The sequence below is a fragment of the Nothoprocta perdicaria genome, unplaced genomic scaffold, assembly GCF_003342845.1.
Source record: "Nothoprocta perdicaria isolate Ctin4 unplaced genomic scaffold, notPer1 scaffold_85, whole genome shotgun sequence".
NCBI classification, from domain to species: Eukaryota; Metazoa; Chordata; class Aves; order Tinamiformes; family Tinamidae; genus Nothoprocta; species Nothoprocta perdicaria.
Window position 1 is genome coordinate 938,723 of NW_020456143.1, and position 12,814 is coordinate 951,536.

The window sequence follows — 12,814 nt, forward strand, 5'->3', positions numbered from 1 at the left end:
ATTCCAGATACCTGCTCACTTCAACCTTCATGTTACATCTTGCGTAGCAAGTCTAACTAGAGGAGAACACTTGGACAGTTGTTAAGCATTATGAACAGTTAGTGCTGTGAAAGATGGTGCTTCTATTTTCAGCTTTATGATTAAGTGTAGAAAGTTACATTTATTCAGGCTGACACCAGCCAGAGTCCCATGGCTACCCCAAGTGGAAATGTCATGCGCTTTTTTCATGGTCATTTGTAGTCGAGAGAAAAGCTTTCAGGCTCCTCTCAAATGACTCTAGCAGAACCAGGCTTCTGTCTACATTAACACCAGTAGCAGAAYCACTGCCTGTAAAATTTACTTTTAATTGTGCAAAAAGGCATTCAGACCAATAAACCTAATAGTTACTGTGTTTTATAGATAATAAAAGCAGAGGGAATTTCTTTTACAAGACAGTTTTGCAAAATATCAACCTAAAATGCTTGAGGAATGTTTACAGTCCTGCCTACATGAGTTGAGCAATCCTTCAATGTTCCTATTTCAGAGTGTACAACATACTCCAAAACGCCAGAGCTAGTTGCCTATTTTTAACCTAAGTTCAATGTTCTCAGGCTGGAGAACGCCTACTGTGCCTACATTTCAATTAAATTTATATTGCTATCTTCAGTGAAGCCATCTGCAGCATGAGTGCAAATAAAACAAGAATTTACCAGCCTCGTTCCTAAAATTAGCCATTTGCATGGTATTTCACACAATAAGTGCAACAACCCCCAGGGCCACAGTAAAAGTAAATATGCAAATTTTAGAATATCACACATGGCATACACTTGCAGTCTCTGACAATAAAATCTGGCTTCATTAAGGGAAAAAGACAAGCAAAGGTAAAACGCAATTGTGACTTTCTACTTCAAATAAAATAAAAACTAGAAATGTTCCTCCCCTACATTATTATATCTGTTTTATAGAGATCTTCACATTCATAGTTTGAGTTGTAATTTAACTTCCCCAAAAAAGCAAACAAACAAACAAAAAACCCCAAACTATTAAAGTAGTTTAACTACTTTAAATATATTTGTATGCTAGCTCAAAGGGTTGTAACCTTCTAAGTTAACAGGACAATTATCCTATGTACTGTGACACAGTAAAATAATAAAAGATTCATTGTTAGTATATTGTTTGCAAAGCACAAAGTGATCAAGCAAATCTCYTTCCGTGCCTGGCTTGCACTACATGACAGATATTGATACTGTGCAGTCTTGCAAGTGTAAAAGACAGTAAACTCTTTTTTAATACCTTACTCATGSCACCCAATAGTACTGCTACAAATTATTATGAAACTAACCATCTAGCATGTTACAAACTATTTGTAGGAAAAAGAAAACAAAACAAAAAAAACTACACATCTATAACATATATAAATTTTAATGAAGACACCAGAATCTAGATCCCTATGTCTTCATGTTTCTTAGCACTTCACCTATGAAAGCATCCTACATTGGCAACTAAGAAGGCAACATCACTGGCCATGATCATTACTTTACAAACTTAGTAGTMTACATTTATTTTTAACATTAGAATGCATTTATCAGTTATACTATTATGTATATTTGCATATTATGCAATTTTGCTCTACTGTATTAAATTTCATTAAATTCTCCTCCACAGAGGAGGAGAAAGCTTTTTATTATTCCAGAATCCAGTGTACCCTTTACAGGCAGACTATGTTCACTAATATATTTGTCTTATTTTCAAAAATACTAAATTGTTACAAAAGATTGTCAGGGAGATCTTATTATAACTTATAAAGATTAACTTACTAACATTATCCACTCTCTTTAGACATTCTCCTTAAAAAAAAAAAAAAAAAAAAAAAACCCTTACTTTGCTACCACAAATTCTGCTCCAAGGGCACAAAGTTTGCTGCTGACTGAAAACTACAAAGTTTACCCAAGGAGCAGGTGATGGTTCTTCAAGGTACACCTGCCAAAAACCTTCTTATTATTCCTTATATTTCTGAAGTCACCTTGAAGAAAAGCAGTAAGGGATGGCATCAAGCAGCATAGTACTTTAATAAATAAGGAACAAAAACATAGATGTCTACTAAGATTTGTATTTTAGATATATATAACTTAATCAAGTGCAAGAGGTTTTCCATTATACTTAATTRTATAAGAAGTTACATCCAAACAAACAGAATTCCAGACTGTGACCACTATCACCCACACATGTTGTATACAGTAAAATGTCTACATCTTCATTTGTTACTAGTAACAAGAAAGCAAGAGTGTGCCATAGAGTTACAGTATACGTAAAAATAATTCAATTCTTAGCAGTGTAAATTTACAACATTATAGGAAAAAAGATCATATTAAATTAATAAATCTCTATTATACCTCCTTGAATAATGGAATGTCAGGCACAGTGTTGTTAAGATTGCAAATGTGTATCTTTTTTACAACTGGATATTTTACGATGCTTTCCTCCTCACACAGAGAATTAAATGAAAATAATAAGGAATATATGCTTTCCTTTAACTGATGGCACTTAGTATAATACAAGCTACTGAGTTCAAATTTGAAGAGGAATCTTCAAATATTATATTTGAAGATATTACATTATTTCAGCATAAGCTCTATTATTTTCAGCCATATTATTTCAGCATAAGCTATGTGAGTCGTAGATTGAGTTGCCATGTTTTCAGGTCTTCCATCTAATTAATTGTCAGTTTAAAAAATGCTTTCAGCTGAGACACAAAGGTTAACTGAGCGCGGGTGCATCATTCCACCCGGAATGCCACTATAGGGCAGGCACGGAGCAGTTGTCCAAGGTCGCAGAATGAGTCACTGGTGAAGATGGAAATTGCATTTCGTGTTTCTCATTTCCCCTTTCAAAGGGATCAACTCAAGTACATGAGGACTTCTAATTGCCTCCACTGCTTTATATACAGGCACTCACGGCAACAGTTTTAGCATCTTGGTGAATTGCTGGATCTAACTTTTAGCTTACAAAAAATAAGAGACATCTACAGGCTCATTCCCAAACACTAGGAAAGGTGAATGCTCAGTTTTAATAAAGAGTGAGATCATACTTAAATTTCCTTTAAAAAGGAATAAATCTTCCAAACATATTTACCTACACTGAAGGATGGTAAGGATCAATTCATAGAACTGAAGTTTATACCATATAGAGACAAACACACATACCATGTGTTTGTGAATATGTGTAATCTGTATGCAAAAATCAGATAGGAAGTTTGATTAAATTCAAAAATAAATTAAAAAAAAAAAAGCACAACTAATAATCTAACGTTAGCAAGACAAATCCCGTGACTCCTTTGTGAAACCCGTAATTCTAGTTGAACTACAGAACAAACTTCAGTAATGGAAAATTACTGAATTACAAATTTCAGCCATCCCAATCCTAGCTAAATTGTGCAAACATATAATTAAATTCACACAGCAATTGAAGCTTTTGCTAGTCTGTATATGTTCAACTTCTCAAAGTATAAAATATTAAATATATCTTATTATCTTTTCAGAGAAATGTTATAGATTGAGAAAGCTTTAAGTGGCCTTAGGTTCAAGGCTAAGAGATTTTAAAAGGTAGGCATTATTATTTCCAGCCTAAAATATTCTTTTTTTTTTTTTTTTGTACAGTCTTTCACATACCACTTACCTTTTTGTCTTCATTATATTTGTGGAAAATTTCTTGTGCTCTTTCTTCACCACCATCCGTAAACAACATGATAATCTTATTGCAGTTAGCTCTAGAGACACTGTGCTGTAGGAGATACAAAGAAAAACATTTCTTATTTCAGGCTATTCAAAATAACACAAGATGTATCTGATGCCTTCCACATTAACCTCCTTACAACTTTAACATTACAGGTAAAACTGCAGCCTTCTTGGGACCAAAGACAAAACTTCCAAAGTCTTCTAAGATTTCATCCAGCAGCAATACCTCGAGACAGTTTTTCCAATTCTATATTTTGTCTTCATGTCACAGAAATGTTGCTTGGACTACATGAAATGAATGAAAACCCAAAGCAACCAAACAACAAAAAGAGGTTTTTCCATTCCTTGAGAGCCAAAGAAGACACATGAGAGATCTGGCCCAATGCAGAGGACTGCCCATCTAGTCCATGCCACCTCAGCTAGGTCGCACCCATCAGGTACTCATCAGGTCACTTGTCACACGTTCTCCAAGATGCACTCTGTGACACTGAGGGAGGGCCTCCAAGGGCTTTAACCTTCCCTTCTCCATCTCAACTAWCCTTATGGTTATTCAGGACAGTGGCCCTCTAAAGAACTAACAAACTTTCATGTGCAACACCTCTACYTTTTTTTCTGTGGGACTCTTACTCACAGAAACTATAAGGCTCAGTGAACTTAGAGATGATTCTGTGTTTACTGTTTTTGCCAATTTTCCTTCAAATCAGCTCATCCCCATAAATCCTTACTCTTTTGTTGTTTTTACTTTTCCTGTAAGAAGGCGGCTTGTAAAGTACCTAATTCCCTCCTGTTTTTTAAGGAATCTTTATCATCTGAGAGAATGAGAACTTGAGTGGCCAGGTGAGATGATCCCACCTCCCACAGTTACTTTTCATCCTATTTTCTGATTTGATTGCCTGTGTTTCCATTATCAGAAAGACTACAGAGCTAAAGCCAGGCCCTCATCCAGAGAGCCTGACTGCAGCAGCTGCAAGCTTCAGATTACTCTCAGCAAGTGAACTTTCTTTGTAGTCTTTATATTTAAGAGATATTTTGTATTTATGGTTCAGTATTAACTGAATATTTATTTAACCATTTGGAAAAAAACAAAGATTTTCTTACATGCAACAAATAAAAAAAGCTTGAAGTCAACATACTCCCTCCCATTGCATCAGCACTCTGTGTTTCATTTAGAAATAAATTATTTATGACCACATTTTGCTTGAGAAATACAACCTACAATATACTGCTTTGTKCTGCAGTCTTTTTCATGTTAAAAAAGTAATAAAAGTTGAGCGAGATACCTCATAAAAAAACTCACCTACATTTCTAGTGATTTAATATATAGGCCAAAATAAAATCAAGAGGGACACAAAGACGATGACATAGAAGGGACCAAAGCCTGCCTGTCTTATATAACTTTCTTATTGATTTTAAAAGGAGAGTTATTATAAACAAAGTTTGAACTCAATCTAGTCTTTGTTATAATGGATTAAACTAGGATTTTCCCAGTGGCTTAGTCAGCACATGCTTAGATAGCACCAGAAAAATGAAGCATTTTCTCCTCCATACCTTCTCATATTTACACATTGGCTTTTACTTACACCGCACTGTTCAGACACTAAAGTGATGTCATAAAAAAGGATACTAAGATTTTTGAATTTAAACTGTGTTTCAGATCTAATGGTGAAAGCATGTCCCCTACCACGCACATACACAGCGTGTGTCCTGGTGAAAGAACCTGTTCCTTCATAAGAACCTAGTCCTTCATAAGTGATGAAATGTAAGGCAAGATGGTCTTTAGAGCACATTTTCCTTTTCTTTTTTTTTTTTTGTCTCTACAGCCATAACGATGGAGAGATACTGGCTGAGGGCTTRAATAGATTTTGCAAAACCTGATGCAGTAAATCCATCATTTTTCCAAAGAGCTTGCACCACCATGCCAAGAAATGTTTCTGCCCTCTTACAACAGACTCAGGAGAAGAGCATTTCCCAGTAGAAAACATCCAAGCTGGCTTATTAGCTTAGACCACAAAAGAAAAAGGGTTGGAACTAAGCCTAAGTCCTCATTTTAGCTCTCACTTGCACTTAATAAAAGTCATATATTTTTTTCTTGATTTTGCCTTGTTTTGTTTTTCAAAGTCAATAAGGCATTGCACAGTTTATGTGACTCCCACACAGAATCACCGAATCACCGAATCACAGAATGGTTGAGGTTGGAAGGGACCTCTAGAGAGCATCCAGTCCAAYCCCCTGCTCCAGCAGGGACACCCAGAGCACGGGGCACAGGGCGACATCCAGGCGCCTTTGGAAGATCTCCAGAGAAGGAGACTCCACAGCCTCCCTGGGCAGCCTGTGCCAGGGCTCTGGCACCCTCACAGCAAASAAGTTCTTCCTCACATGCAGATGGAGCTGCCTGGGTTTCAACTTGGACCCATTGCCCCCTTCTCCGTCACCAGCCACCACTGAGAAGAGTTTGGCCCCCTCCTCTTTATATTTCCCCTCAGGTACTTATTCATATTGAAAAGATCCCTTCTCAATCTCCTCTTCTCCAGGCTATAATTCTTTGAGTAGGTCAGGGCTATACTCCAGGACAYGAAACTTTAAGAATGAATTTTTCAGTGCCAATTTTGTGCCACTAAGAAAGGTAAAGGAAGCCAAAAATCAGCTATGTGATTTCAGAACAGATGCTTTCAGGATGCTTAGGGGAATGGGAACAAAACTCCTAAATTAGAGGAGTTAAAACAACATTATTTGCAAAGACATACTGAGTTAATATATCAATATACGAAAAAGGCTAAAATTATGGCATCCAAATTATGAATACCACTTGAACTAGTATGCTGAAAAAAACCTAATATATCTATTCCTACGTAACAGCATACCGGCAGCAGTATTTTTTTGAAACGATGTGAGGAGTCAAACTCTGTCTGGAAAAATTTCTTGTATCTTCCTGGCTTCTACTGCACACGATAGGAACAGATACCAAAAAGGGGCGAAATATGGAAAAAGWCAGTTTTTAAAATATCCTTTGCAATTTCATTAGCCATCAGCAGAGGGCATGTAATCATTTCCCCACCAAATCCCTCTGCCAGACAAAAGGCTCATCTGGCAAGAACATGTTTTGAAAATACTTCATGTTCTTTTCCTCCATCAAACTTTCCCTAGTTTAGGAATTTATCAGACACCATTAGRCCCAGGGTGCATATCTGGGGACAGGAAAGCAGCCAGATCCTGGTAGACTGAASGAGAAAAGTAAAGATGCCTCCTCCAAGAGGCATTACTGAAATAAAATGAAGCAGGTAAAAATGTGTGGACATCATATTTACTAAGCAAGAACTCTAGCTTCTGTAAATTGGTACAACTTTATGTACACTACAGTGAGAATCCAATCTGCGATCTTTATGAAGGTGAAATGTAGAGAGCTATTTTAAGCTACTATAAACTACTATACATAAATTACTCCAAAAATGACTAACAAAGCCCAACATTTACACTGAGTATGAAACATTATTACTAACCAGAAAAGTAGTGCTTGGGTAAAAGCTAGAAAGTTAAAATATAATTAAAACATGGAGTCAATGCATTTAATTTTTGATGAAATAACAGAAAGGAAGAAAAGAACTAGAATAATCTCAGCTGCCTAATATCCTTCTATTAACTAATAGCTATTTGCCCTCTTTCATTCAGTTCAAGCCATGGTTTATCATTGAAATATGAAATAAGATTAAKATAAAGTTACAGATAAATTGAACTTTGGCAAACATGGGGAACATTAGATAACTGAACATTAGGAGATCCTATACCTGAAATGGCAATTAACATAACAATGCTTTCTTACCACAGCTATGAAACAACTGAGAAACACATGGAAAATGAAAAAAAAATAGAATGAATGAAGTGACAAAGTACAATATTGAAAAACAAATGTATTCCTAAATTTTAGCAATCTCAGGCTGCTGGAAGGGCGGATCTGCAAGGGATGTATTTGCTTGTTAAGGAAAGTCACTGTCTTATTTGTCGCTCAGCAGATTATCAGGGTGATGGAGGAGCATGCAGGGGCCATGTGGATATCGGAGGTCTAGAACTGTGCTCTATGGMAGGGAGAGACGACTCGCATACTCACGTTTAGCAGCTGTTCGAAAGCATAGCTAAAGCCTTTCTTATAATCAGTGATTCCTTTAGCAGAGATTTTATAGACTGCTTCTTTCAGCTTCTTCTTGTTCCTCACATTCGCCTGGACAAGGTGATTGAAGCAACTCACGTTCTGCGCGTTATTGTTAAACTGCAAAATAAATAGAAAACAGCATTAAAGTCAGTGAGGTACAATTCATTTATTTAATTCTGCATGCTTAGGTCCATATTTCCTTGATCCATGAGATAAAGAAAAAGACACCTAGATACTCATTTGCACAGTATTCACGATGTCCACCGACATCTAGAGATCTCAAATTGGTGCAATAAATATAATAAAAGCAAACATTTGGTCCTTTATTCTTTGTTCTAAAACAGAACATAAAAAGACATAAAAAGACATAAAAAGACATAAAAAATTGCTACGGCTCATACACTTTCACCTGCAGTCTCAGATAAAAGTAACCCTCACCATGTATAATCTGTATTTAACACCACTTGAATGAAGACCTCCTTTAAACTAGAATATAGTGATTTTCATCTAATATTTACCTGACATATGTTAACCAAAATATATATTATTTTGGACATTTCTTTCTCAATTGCCTTGCTTATCCAGATTTCTTCTGCGGGCTTTTTTCTCCCCTGAAAATAACATGACCAAAATATCTCTAAAACATTTCAGTAAAGGCACTTCAATCCCGACATCCTAATTCATGTTTCATCTGAAAACAGATTATTATGTCTCCCTCTTATTAAAGGTCTTTAGCGAAAGCAAACCTAAGTGCCATTTCTTTGTACTGTCAGCCTGGTGAAAAAGCCTTAAAATAACATAAAAATTAGACCTTGCAGGTTTAACTTCCTACACTGCTAATTAGTCCAGCTGCATTTCATATAAGGAAGCAAATAAGGTCAGAGATTTGAATAACTGCTCAGACTCGCACTCCACTATGATTTTATACATGATAATAATACATCACTTTAAAAGTAATATTTATATTATTTTCCTAAACACAGGATGGAATTATACTACAGAAAAATAATTCGATGCTCTAATCTTAAGATATAATTGTAGTAAAAAAGATTCCACCTAAAGCCACCAATATTGCTCTTACATCAGGCAGTGATGATTAGTAAATAAGACTTTCACAAGAAAAAAAGATCAAGAATTGTGTATGTATGGAAAGCAAACAAGTAAGGAAATACAAGTATTGTCCAATTATAAAGGACTGAAAGCAGAGAGGTACCAAGTGACCCTAAGCACTGACACCTGGCACAGCACAAATGATTCTGCTCCAGATTTGCTGCACTAATATTTTATAACCAGACAAGTTTATAATTGTTCAAGGACATGGAGCACTCAATAACCTCATTCGTCTCTTGTCTAGTGGTCTTTTTACCTAAGTTATTATATTCYTTTCCAGATGCCTGTCTTCCAATTTGAAGGTTTGAGAAGGAGAAGGTTTGATTGTATTTTTTTAAATGCAAGAACCTGGGCTTCAAGCACTAGACAATGAAAAATCATCACCAAGGCAGCTCACACACTTTAGCCCCCTCTTACAGACTCCTTTTCACCTCCACAGGCAATACTGAAAACTTAATTTYTACTCTTGATGGAAAATTGATGTTTCCAGCCCCGTTTTATTTCTTCATGCCACCACAAAACTAAGCTTAACATTCCAGTGCCAAGGTGGGATGCTGAGTTCTTGTACCACATTGCTTGCTTCTGACATGTGCAAGTGTTTTATCTAAGGACCTTCTACTGCCATGGAGAGAAATCCTTTCTGCAAGATGGTAATGAAGAGACATGTGTGCGTATTGGCTCACGTGAATTAAGCAGGAAAAACTATAGCTAAGGGCAGCCAGTTTACAAAACCAAGAATGTGAGTGCCGGAGTTACATTTGCTTCTGCCTGTTAAACATTGTGTTTTGTAAATTCACAAATGGGATGAGATTTTTATTTTATGATAGGTGCTATTTGTGTCTTTCATAAATGAGGCTCACTTAATAATTTCTTATTAAATATTGTTCTATCCTTCTTGTTCATTATAGAACCTTAATTGATGTTACCTATTACAAACCTTGGAATATGTTTAATTTCATTTTATACATGTTACACAGTTTATTACTTCTGTAGTGCATACCAAGAAAGCAATGTCATGGAAAGGAGTGATGAAACTTCACAATGCTACATGTAGAACACTCTCCCCAATTTTTCAGCATAGTGACTACAAAACCTAAGACTGTCTCATATGGTATAAATTATGGGCATATCATGCAAAAGACAAGAAGGATCATTCTGCAAGATCTGAAGACTAACAGAAAGGCAGGAACACATAAGAGGTCACAAATTGCAGGCAGAAATGAYCCATCAGCTCCGTGATTAACACCAGCAATGCTGCAATCTGTGAAAACAGACTTAACTTAAGCAAGGCTGAGAAATTTCCAGGAATGGCCCAATTCAATCAACTGCACAGTTTTATGTTAACCTGACACAACCCATTTCAATGAAGTCCTGTCACTGTCTAYTAGGTGGAAGAAATAAAATTATCATTATTATTTATTAATTTCCTCAGCACCATGTTTTGTTGTAGTTATTTAGTCACATTTTAAATCCAGAAAATTGTCACTTTTCGAGTTCCGTGACATTCCACTTAATTCTCAAAAACAAACAAATAAAATCAATTAAAATACATAAAGAGGTACACATACATTTTGATTTTTATTAAAGGAGTATTTAACCTTTATTTTTTAAAACACTGTCTCATCTTTAAGAAAATAAAAATAACAAGGTGAATCAAATATATARAAAAAATGTGCAAGTCAGAAGAAGTAAATACAGAGATATAACTGAGGGGATCAATAAATAATTGTTTTCTTGTATTATATCTACTCTTGTGGCAATCACGACACCTAAAGCCAACTTTCCTATTATTTCTGTCCTCACATCAAGGCAGTGTAAAAGCTTCTAAAGAACTTTGCACGACCTGATTTGAATGGAAGCATTATTAACTACAAAGGACAGGCTCAGAGAGAAGTGCTTTCAGTAGCAAACATCAATTTAAATTGACTGTTGTACACAAAAAACAGCATACAAGAATGCAGGTTTCATCAAGCCATCTTTAATGATGCCTTAAGATTTAATTCATGCTAGCCCTATCCTTAGGAGGGTCTCATAATTTTCCACCTCCTGGAATTAGATATGCACGATATGCACACATGTGTGTTCCCAGCTCTCAGGACCATCCATATATATAAACTACTAGCGATTAATTCAAATATCCTCTTCAATCAGTGGGGCTCGTGCCACTGACTTAGCAGGTGTAACTATAAAATGGCAAATACAGCACAGCTTGCAGCACAAATGACCAACAGAGAAAGACATCATCACCATCAGTAGCTTTTACATAACTTGTTCCAAATTCTTCCTGAACATAGTCCCAGAGCTGTACCTGTATTTTGTCTGTGTATAATTGTCCAAATCCAGGCACTACTTGACAGTTGTTGCTATACTGGATATTCCTGGGTCCTTATTTAGGATTCCACATGTAATTGCTTGTTCCTGCAAATGCCAATATCAAAGTGCCCCACAAGGCAAAGACATCAGTTTGCCTCAAATTCCAATATCAATGTTATATCACCAGCCATTCCTATATGAATGCAAAACACAGACAAGAAAACCCACTATTTTGATTTTGAACATCAAGTCGACTATAGCTAATGCAGTATTTTGTCATCTTCAGGCATTTATTCTCCGTCAGAGCTTCTTTTCGCTCATTCCTCATGGTTTAATACTACCTTTTGGCAAGATATTGATATGGTTTCATAATACATGTCCTTTTTTTCTTATGGCATTTGCTAAAAAAAATGATATTGATTTGTGCTAGGCAGGGATATACATTAAGAGAACATCCACATAAGATTCTTCATCTTTTTTTTTTTTTTCTAATTCACAAAAGAGTTATTATTCTGTGTCATTTTACAGCAGTGCTCCCCAGGCCATTATAATCAGTGGGAACAAGTTATTCTCAAATGACTTTACACTAAGTTTTATATTCCCCTTTCTGTCAGTATGCAGCTCCCTAGGCTTCACAAGGAAAACTTCTCAAAGAAAAAAATGCAAAAGCATCAACAAGGGCTTTAACTTTGAAAAAACATTCTGCACTACTGGCTTTAATCAAGCATTCTATACAAGCACCAGTTACGCAGGGTGACATGACAAAGGTTGCTTATTTATTTTCATAATACTCCATTTACCACAGCTTAGTTTGCAAAAAAACAAAAATGTGATTATAATTATATATATATATACACACACATGCATACAGACACGTATATACATATATACAAAGAGAAAGATGTACTATTAGGCCTAAAACCTTTTCTAGTAAGAAAAATATGAAAATAAGATGAGGTAATGAAGATGAAAATTATTTTWCGTTTTCACAGATTAAGTTACATCTTTAAAATAAATAGATAGGATGGGGTTATCTAGAAATGAATTTTCAAGGTGAGGGTTCCTTGGACCTACCCACATTTCCCAGATTAGAATATTGGTAGGGTCGATCCTCTGCTGCAACTAAACTGTATGATTCTCGAGTTTATGACACTCTTCACATTCATATTGCATGACTCTGAAGCTCATGTCTTTCATAAGAGCTCTTTCTCCTGACACAAATTACTGTCATTCATTTTTCTTTTTCTCCTCCATATCTTGTTTTGGTGATCCTTATTTGCTGTGCTTCTAGAAGCAGCACATCTTTTTTCCCACACAGCAAAATCACCAAATACGGAATTTTTTTTAATAAATTTGCTTGAGTACAAAGCACTGACACACTTAGTGGTATATTTTCTAAAGGTAACCAATGAATCACCCTGTGATTATTAGGTATATAGATCATGTGAGAGTAAAAACATTATTGTGCTGTGGAATTATTTCCGCTTGTCTTGACCTAATTTTGTAACCATGATGTGAAAATTACTCAAGTAAA

General features: G+C 35.7%; 1 protein-coding gene across 2 annotated transcripts in view; it reads right to left on the minus strand.

Moving 5' to 3' along the window:
* The window catches only part of CACNA2D1 (calcium voltage-gated channel auxiliary subunit alpha2delta 1), a 336,392-nt gene that overhangs the window by 65,181 nt on the left and 258,397 nt on the right, over positions 1-12,814 (minus strand). For both annotated transcript variants that reach the window (XM_026052203.1, XM_026052205.1), the window contains exons 11-12: positions 7,816-7,974; positions 3,655-3,759 (exon numbers count right to left, since the gene is read on the minus strand). In XM_026052203.1, the coding sequence (XP_025907988.1) occupies positions 3,655-3,759; positions 7,816-7,974 (264 nt within the window). The remainder of the gene's footprint in view (positions 1-3,654; positions 3,760-7,815; positions 7,975-12,814) is intronic.